Genomic DNA, 22831 nt, shown 5'->3' with positions numbered 1-22831 from the left:
GCTGGGAGTTCCGCGAGGACCATCGCAGGCCTGCCAAAGTCACTTGTTGATTACATAAGTGACTGAATGCACAGAACCATGAACGGCCGCAGCAGAGCTGGGTCTGTAGATGGTGAGCGCCCCGTAAGAGAGGTAATTCAGGCCTCACTCAAGGGGAGCTGTGGAGAGGGCTGTGGCAGGGAAGGCTGGCTGGAGCCTGCAAGGGGTTCCTGGACCCTGATTTCTACGAGCCGCTCTTAGGGGCCTCTGCAAACCGGGCTGCAAAAGCACTGCGGGTGAATGAAGGACTCCTTTCCGGGGCTCCTAAGAGCATCTGGGTCCTTATCTGCCTGGTGGTGGGAGAGAGAGGCCAGCGACTCACTTTCCAGCTGTTTCCCGAGTTCTTCCTGGATGAGCCGCCTCAGGGTGTCCAGAGAGGGAGGTTCCCCCTAGGAGGGAGGGAAGGTGGCATTAGTGATCTTCCTAGGACCTCCTGCCACTGCCACCGGATGGATCAGGAAACGGGGGCATGGCAACGCACATCACAGTTTCCTGGTCCAGTCCTTTCTACACCCGGAACACCCTCCCTCTTTACTTGTCGTGCAGGAAGCGTGTCCCCTTTGGATGCCACCTGGACTCCGGGCTGAGGCCCCTGCTGCCCGCCCCTCTACACCCCTCCCGCCCCTTCACTGGCTCTCCTTCCCCAGCGCTGGTCCTGGGAGGTCTGGCCTCCGATAGCTCTCTCCCTGCCCGAGGCCTGCTACCTCCAGGCCCAGCTCACAGACCACCTCCTACATCGAATCACGTTTGATTTTTCTCAGACTGGCCACTTGGCCGCTCTGGCTCCCCGGGTCTGTGTTGCCTGCCCTGGACATCTTGTCTGACACCTACACAGGTGTGTGATACAGTCCTGGAGCCTGGCTCCCAGAAGCTGTCTGTGGGCCAGAGAAGCAGAGTGCCACCTGCAGGCTCCAAGTGACCTGGGATTCTCAGAAGAATCTGCCAGAGCCGTCCTCACACACTGTGTTCCCCCCTGTCCGCCGACTCCTGCAGGGCAGCGTCCACCCCGCAAGGGTGCGGGTCTTACTGGGCTCCTCTCTGGAGCCCCAGCACCTGGCATGGGGTTCAGCGTGAGATGGATTCCATCTCCTTATTCTCTTTTTCTTTTCTGGTCAATAATCTTTTATGAGTCTCAACATGTCCTTTGCCACCCGAAGAAGCAGGTCTAGGAGAATTTGGCCGGGACCCAGGGGGGCTCTGCGCCAGCCCCCCACACCTGGCTGAGAGAGAGGTTCTGGCTGCCCGGCCTTTCAGGGTGGCTGAAACTCAGGCTGGCACCGCCACCAGGCAGTGACAGAACTGCAGTGTCAGAGCTGATGGGACACTGGAGATCACCTAAGCCTGTGCTCGGAGGACTGTGAGGGTCCGCAGCGGACCACGTGGGCTGCTGAGAGGGGAAGGGGAGGTCACGTGGACGGGAAAACCAGCCCCCACCGACACTCCCACCGGCAGCAATGTCTTTCTCTCTCAACAGTCAACGTGCACTTGTGTAAGAAGCGTGTGTAAAGTAAGAGTCCTGCCACTAGAATATGTTCAAAGGGAAAAGAAATGGCTCTAAACAAGCCTTTCCTTTTAGGCTTGGGAGAAGTGAGACCCAGAGGGCAGGGCGAGTGCCCCGGAAGGCAGAGAGACGGGAGGCACAGCCAGGCACAGAATGGAAGGCGAGCCGCCCGAGGACGCTCCGACCACGGAGCTGGCCCAGCTCCGCAGTCACCTTCAGCACCGGGTCGTGGGGCTCAGTACAGGTGAATGTCCAGGCTCCGCACACTGAGGCAGAGGGCAGAGCAGGAGAGGGACCCTGCTCGGCAAGCTTCAGCGATGCGCGTTATGTCACTTATCATCACCACGAGCCTGTCAGGGGAGGCTCTCCTTATCCCGTTAGCAGACCTGGAAGGGCAGGCTCAGAGACGGGGAGCAACCTGCCCCAGATCACACAGGTTACTGGGCTCTGTAACCCGGTCGCTCTAAAGGCCACCTCCCTCCCTGGCTTCCTTAGGCCCCAAGGAGCCCCAAGTTGGAGGCAACACCAGTGTCCTTACCCTCGGTCCTGGAAATCCTGGCTGGCCCGGAGGCCCCGCGGGCCCGGCCGGCCCACTCTCTCCAGGTGGGCCTTGGGGTCCCGTCAGGCCTGTGTGGCCTTTGTGGCCTGGGATTCCAGGGTCCCCAGGTTGGCCATTCCCACCAGGAGCTCCTTTGTCACCTTTGATCCCGGGATCTCCCTAGAGGAGGAAAAAAGCGTGTCAGCAAATAAATGGCTGGAAGGTGCGCCCAGCAGACAGGACTGGCCAGGTGCAGGGGATCCCCAGTCCTCTGCTTCCCGGAGCTCTGGTGGGGAGACCTCAGTCCTGGCCCAAGTGAGGACACGGGGCTGGACAGACAAAGCCACCGGCCCGCGGTCACACAGGCAGTGTGCAGGGGCCGAGCTGAGCACGCCAGCTTCCAGACCCCCACCCAGTACTTCCCCCGGCAGTGCGGCTCCAACTGCCCACCGAGAGACTGGCCGCGAGATGACCGCCGAGCTGCGGCCACTTCTGGGCCCGTCTGTTCTCTGTCAGCTGGACGGACAGCAGTGCTCTAAGACAGACAGGTCTCGCTCACAGGTAATCTCCTGATCCCTCTGTCAACTCTAGCGCGATCACAGAGAATGACACTGCCCGGGACCCTTTGCTCCTCATCGTGGACCCAGAGTTTGAAGTCCTGGATCAGTGACCTGGGAACCACAGCAACCAGGGGACAGTCCAGCACTCTGCCCGGTGGCTGAGCACACACAGCCTAAGGTGCAACAGGGCCCCACTGCTGGGAGACAGCAGAAGAGGGAGAAGTGGGGAAAAGCAGAGAAATGATGGTAACTAGAAACGGGCCTGGCGATGGACAGGCCACAGAGCCACGGAACAGGGATGCTGTCCGCTGAGGCATCGCCCACACGTGTCGTGAGATGAGGAACAAAGGAACAAAACAGTGGATGGCGTCTTGCTGTGTTCCGGGGCAGGGGGCGGGGGAGGGTAAATAAAAGGCACCTGCACGTTTATGCCACAGACCCACGTGGCTCTGTGGGCAGAGACTCTGGAAAGACACAAGTGTCCATGAGGGTCCCTGGGAGGGGGACAGGGAATGAAGGCCTGGGTGGGAGACCTATTTTTCACTGCATTCACTTTTCTGCCGTGTGCATTGTGGAACCGTGTGTCTTACTTTTTCAACAATAAGAAAAAGAGCAGTGAATTTAAACATGAACTTAGCCAGGTCTGAGGAGGGCACTTAAATTTCTCAGGTGTGACGCTGTCATTGGTCGGGGACCTCACTACGCTCAGGGGTCCCAGAGCCCTGGTGTCCGTGCAGCTGAATGTCACAGCCCTCTCACCTCGTGGCACAGCATCTCCTAGTCATTAAACGTCTCAACGCCACTTTGCGGGCAGAGGACTGTCCCGTTTCAAATGTTCCCAGAAGGGCAGGGAGGGGAGGCTGGCGTTTCCCTGGAAACGGTCCACGAAACCACTTAACGGGGAAGGCAACTCTCCATTTATTAAGTATTAGGAATATTCATATCTGTGGTCTGAAGTCCCTGATTCACAAGCGGAACTCAAGCCATGCCCGCAGCAAAAGCTCCCAGGGGTCCCTGTGTGACCCTGGGTGGGGGCCTCTGCACCTTCTCGGCCGCAGCCCCTTTCCCTGGCTGCACCCTTGGGAACCAGCACCACAGGTCAGAGGATGCAAGCCCCTGAGCAGGAAGAGGGAGAGCAGAGGGCGTGACAACCCCTCGCTGTCTGCTCCCCTTTCCTGCCTCCCCCGGGCTCTTCACCCATCCGACATGCAAGGGAAGCCGAGATGCATCCTCTGCTGTGGGTGATGTCCCTGTGGTACAACAGTGTGACAGTGCGATGTGACCAACTGGAGGGCTGCGGGCACACGAGATGTGTAATTCCTCTAAAGGAAGGGACAGCTGTCACGAGTGCGACAATGCCCCCTTCCCTCGCTAGGGTTGCTGGGGGGGGAAAAAAAATTTCCCCCTGTTGTTTTTTGGAGGAATCCAGTGTAAAGAAAAGCTTTCTGAGCAGAGCACCAAGGTGATTCGTTATGGAAAAATCTGTTCCCCTGTCACCTCCAGTGACAAATCTGGCTCCTGGTTCCTGGCACTTGGACACGAGCTCAGCACATGGCATCCAAACACGGAGAAGGGGAATCTGTCACAGTCTCAGGTCACTTGCCTTTGAATTTGTAATTGTGAAGATTTTACCTCTTAAAATAACAACCAAAAACAGAAAAGACCAAACCAACAACACTGACAAGAACGTCTGGCCCCCCCCGCGAGGCGCATGGTTTCCCAGAGAACGGTAAAGCCAGCGCATAAGCCAGCTGTCCAGGGTCGCCAGCTCTTCACTGACCCTCTTGCACAGGGTCCCCCTCACACCCACAGGACCACGCGCCACACTCACCTGCTCGCCTTTGGGTCCTGGTTCTCCGGGCTTCCCAGGTACACCCTGCAATGGAACCCAAGGCAGGCGAGTCATTTCCCCGTGGCCAGCCGCCTGCATGGCGCTTTGCCTTGCTCAGTTCTCCTACATGAACGATTCTGTGCGCTCAGCACCAGGATCTCGAGAACTCAGTCATCCGACGGCGAGTCTATTTGTGCAGACTCCGCAGGCCGGGCTCACTGCCTCCTCCCTCCTCTCCTCGTGCCAGGCCCACCCCGGACGGATGGCAGCAGCCCAGGTTCGCCCCTTTTGGGCCCTCCTCCACCCTTTCCAGGATAAAATCCCACTCCCTCAGCACGCCCAGGAGACCCCCCATAGCTCCGACTACCCTCACTGCGCTGGCTGATGGGTAGGACCTCAATGCAGGGTGGGCAGTCGTGCTGTGTCCTGCCCGCTGCTGGTCACCCCTCCTTGCCTGTGGCACATTCCTCATCGTCATGGACTGCATGTTTCTGTCCCCCCAGAAGTCATATGTGATGGTATTAGGAGGTGAGGGTCTTTGGGAGGCAACTGGGTTTACATGAGGTCACGAGGGTGGGGCCCCCGTGATGGATTAGGGAGACAGGGCCTGCAGACTAGGTGGCCGGCTAGTGCAGTTAGGGAGGCAGGGACCCGGGTCTGCCAGCACCTTGATCTTGGACTTCCCGGCCCCCAGAACTATAAGAAATCAATGTCTGTTGTCTCAGCCATGCGGTCTGTGGTAATTTCATAGCAACCCAGCTGACCGAGCCACTGCCACTCTCCCTGGGAGCCAGGAGCTGGAGGCTCAGTGCACACAGGGCAGCAGGAGGCAGGGGCCCTGTTAGAAATGGGCAGTGCGGTCAGAGCCTGCTCAGCGTCTGGCCTTGAGCTGACAGGTGACAGGGAGTCAGAGAGTCAGTGCAGACAGCAGCCATCAGCCGAGGGAGCTACTGGTGTCTCCTCTCCACTGGCCGGCGAGCAGGAAGGAACGGCGATTCATCAGTGAGTGAGCCATGTGCTCTGTGAGCGGGAAGCACGGCTGGGGCAGGGGGCAAATGCTTCCCACACAGGGAGCCACTGAATCCGGCTTCAGGGAAGTCATCTCCCCACCCTACCCCCCACCATCCTCCAGTGAAGAAACTGACCCAAAGGCTCAGAGTGGAAAGGATTTTCACACTCAAGAGGGAGAGTGCAGGCTTTGAAATGGACAAGCCAATTTCCACAGAACTCACACACATAAGCCCTGGGTTGTTGTCGCTACATTCATTCCTTCTTTTATTCATGATTTATCAGGGATCTTTGAACCTGCTCTGTACCAATCTCCTGGGCTCTGGCAGAACAGAGCCGGGTGATAAGACAGAGCATAACGGGTATCTGCTTTGTTTTGGGGTAGCCAAGGAAAGTCGGCAAAGGCAACGTTTGGCACAGACCGATGTTCCCCCAGACTGGCTACAGAATTTGTAGGCCCCTTGCAAATTAAAATGTGGGTCCTTGTTCAGAAAGCAGTAAGGACTTCAAGACAGTGGCAGCAGAGCACTGAAGCAAGGGCCCGAGACTGCATGTGTCACCCCCCATGAAGCTGGCCCTGCGTCTCCCCCAGGAAAAGGTCGCCAAGGGCAGAACAGGTGGGCAATACTTACCTCCTTGCCTGGCACTCCTTTCTCTCCTGGCTCTCCCTATGAGACAGAACAAAACACCAGTGGGCTTTGCAGCAACAGCACATTGCAAGTAACGTGACTGTCTTCAAAACAGACATTTTCACTCAAGTCATGTTGCAGCAAAGACAACAATCGATGGTCCAGCCAACCAAGGACACCCCCAATAAGGTCTGAGGTCAGCCTGTGCAGAGGAGACAAAGGCAAGACCCAGGGTGGGAAGGGGACCACCAGCTCTTGGCTCACTGTCGGGGGTTGTGAGTCCAGCAGGAAGGCCTCTGGGACAGCCCCTGCTGAGACCGTCTAGTGACGGGTGGGGAACCCGCTCTGACAAGCAGGCTCAGTGTGTGGAATAAGATCCCAGTGAGACACTGGGCTCTGGGGACAGCCTGCCCAGGATCGAATCTTGGCTCCTCCACTCACTGGCTCTATGACCTTTAACAGCCTCTTTAAGCTCTCTGTGCTTTACTTAGTTTCTTCATCTGTAAAATGGGAACAGTACTCGTACCGTGCCAACACCTGACCTGCTATTATCGCGACTAAAGGAGTAATTGTCGCAATGAGTCTAGAAGAGCAGGTACCTGGCTGCTCCGCGACAGCAGACTGGGAGTAAGGGGAAGGAGACGGGGGCTCGGACCTCTAACGGCTGGACAACGGAACGAACAGGCTCCTGTGAACAGCAGTGGACAGAGCCCAGTTCACTTGGGCTGCAGGGTAGAAAAGAGCAAGAGGGCTCACCAGCTCGAGGGGCTGGGCTGGGCCAGAGGGAGCCTCAGGGGTCAGAACTAAACTGGGGGTGGGGGCTAGATGGGCCCAGGGGGAGCTTTCTGCTCTTGCATGTTACAGACAACCCTCTTTCAGTGCTCAGCAGCCCAAGGGGTGGACCGAGCACGGAGAATGCGCCAGCAGGCGTGGTGAGAAATGTGTGAACCCCTCAGCAACCCTCTACCCAGAAACCTGGCAAAGACCAACCTACGGCTTCTCTGGACCAAGCTGTCAAGCCAGGGGACCCGGACTCAAGCCAGGGGACCCAGATGCAGTCAGGGGACCCGGACTCAACTCAGGGGACCCAGACGCAGTCAGGGGACCCAGACTCAACTCAGGGGACCCCACTCAAGCGCCAGCTGGAGCACAAACCGGCTGTGTGGCCTGGAATAAAGCGCCTGCATGTGCTGACCCTACAGCCTAAACACCTTCTCTGTACAGCGACGTCTAAGGGTCCTTGGAGCTCCAGGACAGCTACCCCACCACGACCATCACTAAAATCGTTTATATTTATGGAGCGTCTGCAATGGGCTGGACACCACTGCTAACCCCCTGACATCTAACTCAGTCGGTGCTGTGAGTACCCCTATTGGAATACTAAGACGCTAAGGCACAGGGGTTAGGAGCCTTTCCCGGTTCCCACGACTGAGGAGCAGTGGAGCTGAGAAGCCCACACAGGTGCGATCTCTCAGTGTGTGTTTTAGCCAATGCACTTCGTCGTCTCCCAAATCACAGTCTAACTTTGGTCACACACACACAGGATCATTATAACCTGAGTGGATGGGCCTCAGGGCACAGGAGGTGGGAGGGCGTGTACTGAGCGTGAACCTCACGCCCAGAGCCAGGCGTCCTGGCCCCCACTGGGGTTCTCTGCTTACCGGAGGCCCTCGGGGACCCAGGAAGCCAGGGAGTCCTGGGCTGCCGTTTTCCCCTTTGTTTCCCTTCTGGCCCTGTGGAGGGAAAACAGGATTAATTCTTCAAGGTCAAGTGCCAACTCAAGCGGATTCAGAAACCTTGTGACCCCTCTGTACTCTGAAGGCTTGAAACATCAACGAAATAGAAGACAAGTCACCTTCCCTGTAACGGAGGGGAATGGGTGAGGGAGAGATGGGGGTCCGGTGGGTCCTGTGGTGCCGTCATGGGATGGGCGAGCTAGAGGAGAGGTGTCTCCGCCAACAGTGGTCTTTTCATTCAAAGCAACAGAAACCAAACAGGGCAAACGTTTACTACCACCACCCTGATGTGTGTGGCCCCTCCAAGCAGCCCTCCAGCGAGGCATATGTGTCTTCCCAACACGACACCAAAGCTCTTGGTTTGGTAGGATCGCTTTTTGGGAAAAGCCTTTGGGGATCTTTCAGTTTCAAGCTTTCTGGGAAGCCACCATATGTGAGGGAGCTCTCCCGGGGCCAGGTCTACACTGGGAGTGGATCCAGCCTCGTGACCCAAGCTCCATCCCACTCGTTCTGTCTCCCCAGCAGCAACCATGGCTCCTGAGGGAGGCCCTTACATTTGCTGAGGAGTTAGATTCCTATAGCACAGCTGTCCCTGGTCCAACAGGAAAATGGGTCTCTCCTGGGGTGACCTGCTTTGCCAGGAATAGTGGATTCCCCAGGATGCGGGGTGTTCAGTGCTAAAACCAGGAAGGTTGCTGGCAAACCAGGATTGGCTGGTCACTCTAATTTGCAGAGTGACAATAGCGAGCTGGCCACATTGGTCTGCCCATTGACAGTACTTGACGCATCAGTCCTGAGAGTGGTCTTCTAAACAGGACTGCCAACTGCAGCAAGTAAGACTACAAGCAGGATGGGCTGGGTGGCCCAGTGGACAGGCTTTGACTCATCCAACCCTAGAATCCATCAAAGACCCACCTTCCCCACCAGATCTCCCCATCTGCCAGACCTGATCCCCACGTCCCAAATCATCTATCCAGCGACAAGAACTGAGGATTACTCATTCCCCCTCCTTCTATGGTCTATCCATCGCCCCTTGTTGCTCTCCCGTCTGTCACCTCCTCACCCGCAGGAGGATGCCTTCGGTCAAATCTGTCCATCATCCCCATAAGCCTGCTTACCCTGTTGTCTGCGACGAGAAGGGTTGGTCGGCCTGACCCTGTCCTTCCAGCCTCTAAAATCATCAATTACTGTGCAACCTTATTACACTTTTTTTTTTAATTCTTTAACAGTTCTGTCCCTTTGGATGCCTGGTTGTAGACAACAGACAGCCAAGTGCATACATTTTAAACTTTGAAAGAGGTCCTTTCTGGATCCTCTTGCCTGCAGCCTGTTTTACCATTTGGACCCTGTATTTCCTCACTGATGCCTCCAGGGACGGAGACCAGACATGTATGATGTGAGCCACGTGCCCCTTTCCAAGCCGGCCCTGACTCCATCACGTAGCAGTGGGAGAGTACTCACTGGGTTTCCCGGAGGGCCCGGGTCTCCTGGGGATCCAGGTGGTCCATTCTTACCCTGGTGGGAGAAACAGAAGTGGTAACTCTGCCAGGACTCTGCCAGGATGTCGCAGAGCAGGGCTGTGCAACAGAGAGAGCACCAGATGTGGAGGACCCGCTTCCACACCGACAGCTGTTCCTTGGGCCAGCGCGGCTCTCAATAAACCACTTCCTTACTCAGAGGAGCTTGTAAAAGGCGCTCGTAATATTTACTTCATAATCTTCATGTCGAATTCAATGTCTGTGCGCAGGACAACGCCGAGCCCGGGGATCAGTGCCCACGGCACCACCGTAAATGCTCACGACCACATCCGTCCCTCCATCCACACATCCTTCAACTCAGATGCTGCCGGAAAGAGCAAACCAACCGTCCGACAAAAAGTGCTCAAGCCACGGGCGTGCTCTTCTCACGGAGGAAGCATGTCTGAGCGGCACCTCCTCTGACCCCCCACTAAGGGCATCATTAGAGCCCCATTTAATAGATGCAGATACTGACGACACCCAGAAAAGACAAGTGGCTGGTGCAGTCACAGCGCTGCTAACGGAGGGTCCATCTACTGCAGGTTCTAGGGCTCACGCTTATAATTCTAATCTGCCCCCATGTGATGGGTATTTTGTGCACATTTATAATTTTGATAAATACACTTAACCAATAAGATCCCCGGGAAGCATACAAATCAGAAAGTTCCTGGCTACCCACTTTGAGGATCAAATTCCTGTGAAGCCCAAAAGTCGCAGCTCGGCTTCGCCAGCCTGAGCTGGTCACTTCCTCTGCTCACCACCTTCCTCCCTGTAGGACTTTCCTCATTGGCGGCCGTGTCTACCTGGCTCTCTTCCCAGCCAAGGGCAGCCCAGAGGAGCTATGAGGCATGTACCCCGTCTCTCTCTATATGCCCAGCATCTAGCACAGAGCCAGGTACCCAGGAGGTGCTCTGCTAGATGAATAAACAAAGAACATACAGGAAATCACTCTCCATCGGTCCTTTGGCCAAAAGGTGCTGATGCGTTATCATCTGTGAAGCACGCGCCTGGATGTGCTGGCTGCCTGGAAACCCATTACAGTAACAGGAGCTAACACTCCCGGGCACTGCCCACACGCAGGTTTCACATGCATGAACTCGCTTCCCACAACAGATGCAAACACCACCATGCACTGAAATGCTAAGAAACCTGCCTGAAACGGAAGTGGAGGGGCTCTGAACCCAGGCGACACTGACCCCAGGTGACACCGACCCCAACCTTCATTAAGCACATGGCTTGTCAGTTACCGATGATAAAGAAGGCTTCCACCTGCGCCTAAAAGGTGCCCCTGTGCTCACGGGCGAGTCATGTGCCTCATTTCACCAGATCCTGCCAGAAGCATGCAGCGCAGATGTCTCTATCCCATGCCACAGATGAGGAAACCGAGGCACAGAGAGAGCCCCTGGGACCCGCCTAGGATCACACCAGCCTGTGTGTGACTGCTCCCCCACTCATCCCTTGCAGGGAACGCTGCACGACGGCTCCTCCCTGCACCTCCCCCGCCCACCCCGCCACCCATCTGTGTGCCTCTAAAAATACGCACTGTGGCTCATCCCTGTGATAATTTTATCTCTCCTCCTCCCCGCTCTGGTCCTCTCTGTTTGCAGGAAGGCTAAGGGCCAAGACACAGCAGCACTCGGAGCCAGCATAAGTGGATGTGCACAGAAGGAGGGTGGCTCTGGGTGGCCACCTGTCACCTGTGTGCTGGAGGCCGAGGGGGCTGAGGCCTGGCCACCCCGGGCCTTGGGCCATTCCTCATGTCCCGCATCCACACGCAGCCCCTGAGCCTCTGTGCTGCCGGGAATGGTGTCCACAGTCCCCTCCCCCACGGCTGAGCCCCAAGGCCCCCTCCCACCAGCTGATCCTTCTGAGAAGAAAATCTCACACACCGGCCAGGTAGGTGCTGAATTAAGCTGCAGATGCTTGAACCAGACTACCTGAGTCCAAATCCTGGCTCTGCTTCTTACTTGCTGTGTGATCCAATTCCCTGACCTCTGGGTGCCTCCATCTGTCATCTTTGAACGGGGACAGTGATGGCACCTGCCTCACAGGGTCTGGGGAGAACTCACTGAGTGAATTACAGACACGCTCCTGCAGGCCCGGCACCAGACTTTGGCCAAACCCACAGACACTCAGCGAGGTCTCCTTCAAGGCCGTGAAGCTGCTGAGGTCGGCAGGAACCTTCTCTTCAGTCAGGAGAGCCTGTCAATCTCAGCTGAGTGACAGTGAGGCTGCCGGAGAAGTACCCTGGAACCGGCTCTCGTGTGTTCAGAAAAAGGAGTAAGTACGTGTGAACTTCGGCAACTCAGTGTTGGTTCAAATTCTTTGTGATGCACCTCAGAATTGATGAGGGGGAGCCAGAAAACCGCAGTCTGCCTGTGGGGGCCTCGGGCCTCGCCCCTGCCTCCTCCCGCATGTGGTGCGTGACGCCCTCCACAACCTCACCTGGGGGCCTGCCGCCGGCACCCTCCACCTGGCACCCGTCCTGGGGCACACTGTTCCCAAGTGCCTTTCCTTGCGTCCTCCGTGCCCTCGAAGCCATGAGCATCCGGCAGGGGCTTCCCAAGTGCCCCTCGGGCCCCTCGGAGGGGAGCAGAGCAAAGGCCCCTCCCTCCAGGAACGGAGGCTGGTCGGGGCCTCAGGCTGACCACCACCTGGCACCTTCTATGTGCTGGCCACTGTCCTGTCATTTCGCCGGATGTACAGGATTCCTTCCACCTCCCCCACTTTACAGATGAGGAAACTGAGAGCCAGGGGAGCTGAAGAAACACGCAGTGCACATGGATGAGGAAGCCCGATGCCGGCCAGCAGGGGCCCCTGTCGGGGGCCGCTCCAGGCCTGGGGGTCTCCTGAGCAGTGTTTCCCCACCTTTTTGTCATTACACTGCCTCTCTAGTCACCTAGTCAGACATATTTCTTCCTAATTGCCCCATATGGAAATTTAGCATCACAGCTAAACTATACGTGTGTTTCTGCAGTATCTGATAAATGAAGAGTAGGAGTTTGGGAACCCCAAGAACCAGTGTTTGCCCCAACAGCACCCACATGGGGAACGCATGCCCCAGAGGGCCTGGGCCCTGGCCACACCACGGCCGCGCCACATGGCTCCTTTTAAATTTCCGGATTGTGGGCCGGTGGTTCCAGAAGCAGCCTGGGGTGTGTGTGGTGGGGCATTGAGGGGATTAGGGCAGTGACTGTTTTCCAACTGCTAGGACTTCACTGCCATTCTCAACACCACAGACACTGCACGAGGATGAACCAACCAGACATCACCATGGTAACAGGCCCTACAGAAACACGGAGCAAAACTTACCAGTGGACCCCTCTCTCCTCGGGGACCCTGTGGCCCGGTGGGTCCAGTGTCACCCTGGAACAGAGACAGCCATGTTATCACAGAGCCACTGAAGACGATGGAGGCACCGTTAAATGTGGACCAAAGTTCGCCAAGTTACCCAAGACTAACAAACTAAGTTACCCATGACCAAAGGCACCGTGGACGCACAGGGCAGGCAGGCACAGGCACTCTTGGAACCCAGTACCCCGTGCCCACGCTCCTGACAGAGCACCCACTTCCAGGACGCTGTGTCCACATGGCAGATTGCTCTGCAGGTTGTCACGTGCGATGGCCGTGCCCTGTGGTAGATGGAGCTGGCACACCCAGGCTCCAGGCCCCAGGCTCCCGCCTCCCACCTCTGACTGTCTGTGTGACCACAGGGACGTGACTTGACCTCTCCGGTCAGTTTTTCAGTCTGTACGGCTGGACTAAAAGACAACTTGCCCTGCCCTGGTCCCAAGACCAAAACTCAGTGGGAGCAAGCAAGCAGTGTGAAGGGCCACACAGCATGTGGCAGTGGTGGCCGTGATGGGCTCTGAGAGTGCAGAGCAATGGGGATGGAGAGACGGCCTGGACAGACGCCGCCGTGCTGCTGGAGTCCATCCAAGCCTGGACCCACTGGGGCATCACTGATGTCAACAGACAGGTGACGCTCGATTCAGCAAAGCCCCTGATCGACTCTGCGGCACAGGCACCGACCCATCAGGCATGAAGCCCAGATCCAGGGGCCTCCTCGGGCTGCCCAGGGGGCCTGGGGACCGCCATGCGGGCAGGTGACACGTCACTGACCCACTGAATTCTCCTGAGTGCTCTGCAGCGGTACTGACCTCCCTGCTAGTTTCTGGGTGTCCCCTGGTCCTGCAGTGCAGCCCCTTCCACTGTCTCTGCACCCCCTCTTCCCACAGACCCAGCCAGGCCCCCAGGATGCCCACACTTACATCTTTTCCTGGTGACCCTTCCCGGCCAGGCGGTCCCATGGCACCAGACTCTCCCTAGAGGGGGAAAGCAGAAGCAAAATGCCTGCTGTGAAGAAGACAGAGCAGGCTGCCAGCTGCCTCCACCACAGTGTGTCTGAGCAGCAGGGAGGAGAAAGCAGCCCACAGAGTCCCGGCCCCGAGCTGGGGTCCGCAGGGCCCCCCAGGCCAGCTTCCAGCCCTGGGCCGTGTGTGTCCCTCGGAGCGGCAGGAAACACCAGCTGAAGGCTCAGGCAAACCCGCTTGGAATTCTGCCTCCTGACCTGCTGACCCATGTGATACTTCCACACGTCAGCTTTCTCAGGAGTGTACAGAGAACGGCAGGGGCGTACCCATCAGACCCCTGAGGTTCCTTCCATTTGGGGCTTTCGGAAGAGAGGGAAGAAGGTAATGGATAAGAAAAGAGTCATCTAGGATAGCCCGATGCCTTCCACACATTTGCTCTGGGGCCTTGAGGAAAGCACCCATGTCCGCTAGGCCTCCGTCACACAGCTTACACGGAGCACAGCCGACAGTGACCACACCTGGCCGCAGGCTGATTTGGTCAGACTGGTTGTCAGTCAGTGTCTGGCCCCCAGGAGAAACGTCTAGAAAACCTAGACCAAGAGAGGGATGTTGCCTTCGTCCTCTCTCAGGTGACCAGGCGCTGTCCTGGCCTGCAAGGCCCAGGGGCTCCAAGTCCGGAAGCACCAGCGCAGGTCCACCCGGAATGACCCCCACGGCGAGGCATCCACTTACCCGGGGACCAGGGGCACCCACATCGCCCGTGTGTCCCTTGAAGCCCTAGAAGAAAGAGAATGACATTAACCCCGAAAGAGCAGGCTGACAAGGGGGACGCAGGCACCTGGGGAGATGGTCCGGCCGGATTCTGAGCCTCTCGCTGTGGCTCCCCGATTCCCCTCAGTCTCCACCAGCTGCAAGGCGCTGGGCCCTGCTCGGGCCTGGCTCCTGGGAGGCAGGGGACGACGGGGCAGGAGTCTGGCCAGGCGGGTTTCATTCCCTGCTAACCTGAGCTGAAGAACTACATTCCATGCCTCCCTTCTGACCCCAGCTCCGCCTCCATCACCGGGAAACCAGCCTGCCCTGCTGGGTAGTGGGGGGACTACATGAGAAGTTGCTACCGCACATGGGCCTGTCACCTGGTGCCTGTCAGGAAGCGTCAGTGACTGAGGAGAAAGGGGGGGAGGCAGGAGATGAAGTCACCTCAGGTCTGAGTCCAGATTCAACCCCTGTGACCTTGGAAAAATCATCTTACCCCCTGGAATGCTAACACCACCATGGATAAAAGGAGGGTGAAAGAAGTGCCCACCTGGCTGAGCTTTGCAGGATTAATCTGTGCAAAGGGGCTTTATACGCCCTCAAGTTTCATGGAGCAGGGCTGACTTTGGAATTGAGTCTGGAATTGACCGTGGCTCCCCATTTTCTAGCTGTGGATCTCGGGAGCCTTACTTCTCTCCACTGTGACTCAATTCCCACATCTGTAAAATGAGGCTAGAACCTACTTCTGCAGAGTTGCCGTAAGGATTGAATAAGAGATTAACAGTGCTCTCCGCTGCTCAAAACAGGCCAGTTCCCTTTCCCTGGAGAAGGACGGGGCCTGTCTGGGTCCCAGCGTCCTCCTCAAAGACACTGGGATCCCAGATCCAGGTGGTTCAGAGGCAGGGACCCTGCTGGGCACTCTTCCCATATAATCACAGACAAAAAGCACCAGCTGAGGGAGCCACACACAATGTGCCAAGCACATGGCAGGGAATTTTACATATTTAACCTTCTCCTTCTCACAACCACCCTACAGAAGTGGGACCTATTCTGATCCCCGTTATATAGAAGAAGAAACAGAGGTTCAGAGAGGTCCCTGACAGAGATCACAAAGTGAATAAATGAAAACGAAAGCTGCACCCAGCTTTGCCTACTTCAAAGCCCGTGCCATTCTTCAAAGCTCTGGTCTGACTCACGCTATGCCAGCCAGTAGTGGGTCTTCTGTCACCTGCCTGGGTCTCTAGCTCTGCCCTACACTGGGGCAGGAGTCCCTACAACTCTCGGTGCACAGATGGGTCTTACCCCAAGCCGGGTCCCAGCAAATACCTCTGTCTCCTTGGGGAAAAGAAAGCTCCTCTCATCTAATTAGCCAGGAGCCATCGTAACAAAAACCACGAATTCTGTGATTTAATCCCCCAGAAAGGTGGTATTCTCCATTCTTAGTTTCCTTCTCCTGGCGCAATCAGGTGAAAAGCAGAGATTTAGCAAACAGGAAATTGATTTTGTGTTTCGTTTCCTCTGTATTGAATACCAGCCAGGTGAGTTATTGATTTCTTTACAGAAAGACACATTAAGGAAAGAGAACTAGCGTTTCCATCGCCTCCTTCTTGCCAGATAATTGGGTTTTAGCATTTTCATTAAAAATCATATTGTTCCAAAAACAAATTTAAGGAATTGTGAAAACAATTTTAAAATTATGATGGAGTAAAGCATTTAGAAAAAATAAAAAAATAAAAACCCAAACAAAAAAACCCCTCAATAACCGCAAAATACAGAGATTGAGTTCATTTTTACAGAAAAAGTACCTACATATGTTTATGTCTACAATAGCTGACAGCTAGAATTTAGGTGTACAAATATCTATCCCTAAGAATTCCTGCATAGGGAAAAAAAAGACTAGCAAACACACACAAGAATGTTAACAGCTTTACCTCTGTGTGTTACAGAATACTAATAAGTAACTATTTTCTTCTCTACAAAATTATTTTTCTTTTTTTTTCTTATTACCATCATCATTATTGTTTTACAATGAGAATTGGTTACTTTATAATTGGAGGAAAAAAACCTTTATCTATGGAAAATGTTCAAAATTAAAATTAAGACTCATTTTTAGGTTCTCTCACCCAGAGAAAGCCCATTCAAATGACAACACATAGGCTAAGAACCAAGAAAACTTAGGACAACTGGTAATAACAATGGTTGCAGTTTTGAAAATCAAGTTTACAGCCACGGCACGTGAAAGAACGGAACGTATCACGTGGGAGCCCCACTGTTTTGGAGGAGAAGAACTTCTGGAACCCCCTGGTCGCCAGTCTCAGCAAACCCCCACCCCACACAAGGCACTTACCGGGGGGCCTCGGGCCCCCTCTGGTCCTGGCAGACCCGGCTCTCCAGCTTTGCCCTGAGGGGAAAGAAAAAAGACGGCAGCATTTTAAGGCTCTTCCTGTTCCTGGCTGCCTGGGCTTCCTGGTGTCACATTGACACAAGCCAGTCACTGCCCCCTGACACTGGGGTCCATTTTCGTGCAGAGTCCATGCCCATCACCCTGTACGCAGGCCTCCTATGTCCTGGTTTTCCCGGGACGGTGCTGGTTACCCAGGTTCATCCCTATGGCAGTGAGTCATGGCGCCCCTTTGCATTCTCAGAACTGTTCTGGTCTGGCTGAGAAATCATACAGAGACCCTCATGATAAATGACTTTCTACCTACGCACGGAACCATCTCAAGGCAGCTATTAATTACCGCGTTTTACAGATGGGACAGTGAGGCTCAAAGAAGTTCAGACATTACTGGGTTCATACATGGCAACGCCAGCCCGAATCCCACTGCAGGTCACCCCAAAACGATGCTCTTCTCACCCCAGCAGCTGTGCTTATTGCCAGGGGCCCACAATTTACTCATTTTTTTCCCCACCCACCTTCTCTTAATTATAAAGAAGTTATGGGGACACCTTGGCTATTGAAAATTCTGCACCGCCAGAAGCTTGGTATTGCCATGAATAAAAGCCAGTGAGAGATGGGTGCTCATGTCCAGATAAAGCAGCCAGAGGTGGGGGAGGATGTAGGGTGCAGGCAAAGTGGGTGAAACAGCACCTCTGATTGGGACCTGGAGCGGCGTGCTGGCCGTGCCTGTACTGTCACCAGTGGGCACACCCAGTCCCCCACACTGTCCCCTCCTTTGCACAGCTTATAAACCTGAGGGTCAGCTAGGGTCCACTTGGGGAGAGGGGAGGGAAAGGGCATCCTAGGGTTTGGGGGGAAAACTACAGAGGAGGAGGGTGGGGCACAAAGCCCTCATTTCCAGGTTGCCTTGTTAGTTTCTTCTGTCCCAGCTTGTCCAAGTCTAGCGAGGTGACCCCTGGGTGTCATGTCCCTTCCCAGATCTGTTTCTCAGTTGTAAATTAAGGACAATCCCCCCTCATAGGTCTTTGTGGTCGAGGGTACGTGGGCCTGGCCTGGCTCCTGCCCCAGGAAGGTGGGATGGCCAACCCATCACTGGCCCACGTTACCAGCAGAAACATGCTAACAATCAGCAACTGTTGAGGATTTTCAAGGACAGAAGTGACCACCTGTAGCAGGCGCTGCTGTTTCCCAGCCCCATCTCCTTGGCTCACCCAGGAGGTCCCGGTCCCTTCGCTGAACACACAGTTCCTGCCCAGGCTACAGGCCTACACAGGCGGCCTTTGGGGGTGCTTGACTTTGAGGGGCAAAGGCCCAAGGACACAGAGTTAATGGCTCAGGGAATAATCCTCAATGCAAATAGGCTTGAAGCTGAGGGACACACGGCCCAGCCTCCTGGGCCCTGGCCGTGGTTTGCAGGATTACACGTGTGCTCCTCGTAAACCCTCAGAGGGTCTCCAGCGAGACGGGGCCGCGGCTGCCCTTGGGAGCAGCTCACTCACTCGCCCGCTCTTAGCGGCTTTCTGTCTTTCCCTGTTCCATTGCCCAATGCTCTCGTGCTTCCTGGGATCCCCTCCCCAATACTCCACCTGCCTCCAAACCCTTGTCTGCAGTCTGCTCTGAGGGCTACCCAGTGCCCCGGTCCCGGTGCCAATTTCCTCCCAAGCAGCGCAGAGGGATAACGTCAGGGTGACCACGTACTGAGATTGCAGAATGAACCGGCTGGTGGCCTCTGTAATGGCCGTGGATGGGAGTCGCTGAGTCCCCCTCTCCCTGGAGAGCCAGCCCTGCCTCCTCATGCATCTCACTTACCCAGAACAGGCCTGGTCCTCCATCAGGCTGTGCCCAGTGCCTGGCCCAGGCCCGTCTGCCAGAGGCCTTCCCTACACAGACTGAATGAAGGCCAAAGCCTCAGTTATCATGTACTGCAAACTGCAGGCTTTCAGGATCAGACACATTCTGCAGAAAAGCTGATTTCCTGCTCTGTAGTACTGATGTCTGGGCTCGGCCTCTGGGGTGTGAGTCTGAGAGGTTTCATTCCCCAGCTGTGTGGCCTTGGCCAACCTACTTAACCTCTCTGGGCCTTCGTTTCCTCATGACATAATGACACCCATGTTCCGTAGGGTTTTTCTGAGGATTACAGTGGGAAACCTAAGGAAGCAGACAAGGCCCAGCCCGAGGTGAGCAGGAGCCATCAACCAGGGTGGGGGTGCCGCCCTTCTCTCCCCCCCCCACCCCGGCTAACTGCCATCTGCCCACCTGGGGCAGCTCGACTGGGCAGCAGCCTTCAGGGCTTAGCAGGAGCTTTGTGCTCTGCTCGCTGCTCTTAGCTCTTTCTTTTCCCCTCAGCAGTGAATTCTGGTTTCAGCATCTGGCAAGCAGGGAAAAGTGATAAAGGCAGTGCTTCCGGCAAGTTGCATAAGACGCAGAATGAGTCATAACACCTTATGGCCAAACAAATTAAATGGGACGTAAACCTCGCTGTAGAAACTTTGATGTGTTTTCACTTGGTGGTTCTTCCAGAGGCAACGCAGGCCTGAGCTCAGCAGGAGGTAAAACTAGGGCGGGGAGGAAGTAACTGACGGGAACCATTAACAGACAGGCGAGCCCGATGTGGGTCACACACATCTCACCACCTGTGATCCTCCGGCAACGCCCGCAAGTGGCGACAATGCTTCTCATTCTATTTAAAATAACACTGAGGCTCAGAGACCCGTTTGGACCCATCCCAGGTCAGAGAGTTTGTGGGGACTGGAGCCAGCATCCAAAGCCAGTTTTTTTGTGCCGTTGTGGTTGTAGGCTTGGTATAGAATATGTTAATGCACGTTTAATTTGATTTTATCAATAAGTAATGTATGTCCATGACCCCCCAAACTGAGAAGATAATAAAACAGACTATGGGGTACAAATCTGCCTCCATCCCCAGACCTCCTTCTGCTCAGAATCACCCTCTTACAGACGTAAGTACTTCTTTCTGTGGTTTTGGAGTCTCTCAGGGTTTCTTTATGTCAATACTGGAAAAATACATGTAGACCCACGTTTACGCAAAATTGGGCAGGCTATCTGCCCGAGATCTATAACTTAACAGTACGTCCCAGAGACGTCCTATGTGAGAGCCTAGAGAATGTCGTCATTCGTCCTCACAGCTGCTCAGGGTCTATTGGGGACACCCCCATTATTACCTACTCTCCCACAGGTGGGCACTCGGGGAACCCAGGTTTCTAAGTTCCAGATGCTTCCTCCCACCTGCCCCTTGATACCGAGGTATTTGTGAACAAAAGGGCTGCTAGGAACTGAACACCCATTGTCATCAGAGAGCCCCGATGCACCAACCTCAGGAAACACAACTCTGAGGTCACAGATAAAAGTCTGTGGAAATCTCTGTCCACACACAACCAACAGCTCCCGGGCCACAGACACTTCCTCATGTGGGCTCAGCGCACCTCACTGTGCGCCCTGGACAGATCACACACACACACCTACACACACGCACACACACACACACACACATATACACATGCGCACACACATGCACACGGGAGCTAGCAGGTGCAGCTCAGGGTTTCCGAGGCTGTAACAGGCTTCTCAGACATCAGGTTTCTACTCCAGCTAGTGCTTACCTGCCTCAGTTTCCCCTCCCACATCACTAGGATTGACACTGCAGAGGGAGGGCAGGAACCTAGGCTCAGGTTTGGATTCTGTCACCAGCCCACCATGTGACTCTGGGCCCCTCATTTCACCTCCCTGAGACAGTTTCCCCAGCTATAAAATGGGGACAGCAGTGTTTACTTGGCAAGGTCGTCAGGGGAAGTGAGTGAAGTGATGCATTGAAAATATTTGTCATTGTGCCCAATTCACAGTAGCTCCCAGTCACACAGCAGTTGTTACTGAGAAAGTACTAACTTGGCCTGAACAATGGCAAGAACTGAGGGTCCCTTACCGGCTCTCCAGGGGGACCCGGTTTTCCATCTCTGCCCTCTTTGCCTTCTGCTCCCTGCAAGAGAAACTCAAATCGGTTATCTGGCCAAAGATGCCAAGAGGGAGGGGTGTCATGCAGTGTCAGCACGGCTTTTGGCCTGGGGCACAGCTCCATTCACACGCAGCAGCTATGGAAGTGTTTCCACTGGCAAAACGGGTTTGATTTCCTGGTTTTCCCCGAAACCGAGATTCTGGCCTGAACATGTGACCTGCAATGTCTGACACACAGTGGAAAAGCAATCAATACCAATAGTTTCTTTATTATCACTATTGAACTACAGAAAGCCCTCCTGGACATTTTCATGAAGTCACACTGGGCTGATACGGCCTCCTGTTGGCCCTGGACTGACCACGGTGGTGAGGAGGGGAGATGCCGGTGCTGACAGATGACGAGGACGCTGAGGGACCAGCAGGGCAGCCGAGCACAGCTCACAAGCGGCCGAGACAATGACAGAAGGATGATGTCAGGGTGACGGAAAGGCCGCGAACACCTCACATTTCTTTCCATGAAATCAAGCTATAATTACAATCTCCTTAAATTTGCTGATTATTTTACTTCTCCTATTCTATAATACACAAAATTCCCCTAGTGACCACATCTTATTTTAAGAATGATAAAGCGTATTTTTGTTTGCTGATTTGTGTAGCAGCGATATTAGATTTTTTTTGAAGTAACACTTACTGGGATTCCAGGTAATCCAGAGGGGCCTTGGGGGCCGGGGGGTCCTTCTTTCCCCTAAAAGATCCAAGACATACAAACACCATTAAGTCTCTGAGTGGCTTTTCTAGAAGTAAATGGAGGCAGTGTTTCAGAACCTTTCGAATGTATAAGGCAGTCAGGTGAGAGGAGGGGTGTCAATTCACCGTGTGGTCCTTCCGTGAATGCCTGGAGTGGATACTGGCACAATGCCGGCTACACTGAGGTTCATTCGCCCTCAGCTGACGGTACTGAAACTGCGACAGGTCGTGGCAGCCACAGGCAATGAACATAATTATGGTTTTTGAGATCAATGGCTTGGGTTCCAATGCCAGCTCCACCAGCTGTGGTTTCAAAACCTTGACCTACGACTTCCCCCTCCGTAACTACATGCTACTTTTTGAACAACTGGATAACAGCAGCCATCCCCTACCCGACACGCTCCGGGTGCGAGCCATAGGCTCAGGATGGGTTAGCGGCAAGCCTTTCCACACCCCTGAGCCTGTTCAGATAGAAACCACACTGAAAAGGAGCAGACAGATAGGGCTGAACCCTGGGCCTGTTTGAGTTGGTTGTAAACTGAATTCTGGAATCACAGATCGGCAGGTCCTTTCCTCCACACCTCCTACTTGAGAAGTGAGCTAACTGGGGCTCTAAGAGAAAGTGACTCCTCCCGTGGCTGACGGGCAGTGAACAGACCCCTGGGATGTGTGGGCCACAGGAGGTGGGCGAACACGTGAGCTTCTGGGAAGGCCAAAGACACACTGAAGGCAGGTCCTGTCCAGTGAGGGACCTACCGGCGGCCCCTGGATTCCTGGCGGTCCAGCAGCTCCCGCGACCCCATCTGCTCCCTGAGGATGAGAAAACAGAAAGCTGGTTTGCTGTGTACCTGAGCAGAGACCACTGGCACTTCCTGTTTGTACATCCATCAGTGCACAGGGCTGACATCCTGGCCGCTTCCCAGGGGCCGGAACCATGAAAACTTCAAAGGTGCGTTTGCCTTCCCTACCACACTGGGCTAGTTGCTGGGAACCAAAAATGGTGGAAGGACAGCAGCCACATTACAGGAAGGGCCCAAGTATTCACCAGCCAGTCATTCTTAAGGCAATGGTAGATGGCCTCCCTTCAGAGGGAACATTTCAAGACAGAAGGCAAGAAATGAACAATTGGATTTATCTTCCAGGGAGATAAGGAAGAACTCATTGCTTGTGTCAACTCAGGGATGGAGCGATGCATAGACAGATCCATGCAAGAGAAGTTCTCCGCAGGCAGGTACGTGGTGCAGTGGGAGCCCACGCACGCGTCTGCCTCGGGGCCCCCGCACATGCTGTTC

At 55.0% G+C, this 22831-nt stretch overlaps 1 protein-coding gene across 1 annotated transcript in view; it reads right to left on the bottom strand.

The window, feature by feature from the left end:
• Positions 1-22831, bottom strand: part of COL22A1 (collagen type XXII alpha 1 chain) — a 201139-nt gene that overhangs the window by 6044 nt on the left and 172264 nt on the right. The window contains exons 49-61 of the mRNA XM_074316437.2: positions 22296-22349; positions 21484-21537; positions 20764-20817; positions 16773-16826; positions 14405-14449; positions 13631-13684; positions 12672-12725; positions 9304-9357; positions 7768-7839; positions 6110-6145; positions 4470-4514; positions 2079-2258; positions 362-428 (exon numbers count right to left, since the gene is read on the bottom strand). Of these exons, the coding sequence (XP_074172538.2) occupies positions 362-428; positions 2079-2258; positions 4470-4514; positions 6110-6145; positions 7768-7839; positions 9304-9357; positions 12672-12725; positions 13631-13684; positions 14405-14449; positions 16773-16826; positions 20764-20817; positions 21484-21537; positions 22296-22349 (823 nt within the window). The remainder of the gene's footprint in view (positions 1-361; positions 429-2078; positions 2259-4469; positions 4515-6109; positions 6146-7767; positions 7840-9303; positions 9358-12671; positions 12726-13630; positions 13685-14404; positions 14450-16772; positions 16827-20763; positions 20818-21483; positions 21538-22295; positions 22350-22831) is intronic.

Source organism: Rhinolophus sinicus, chromosome 6 (genome assembly GCF_057876585.1).
Source record: "Rhinolophus sinicus isolate RSI-liver-muscle chromosome 6, RSI-T2T, whole genome shotgun sequence".
NCBI lineage: Eukaryota > Metazoa > Chordata > Mammalia > Chiroptera > Rhinolophidae > Rhinolophus > Rhinolophus sinicus.
This window is presented reverse-complemented; position numbering and strand designations above follow the sequence as displayed.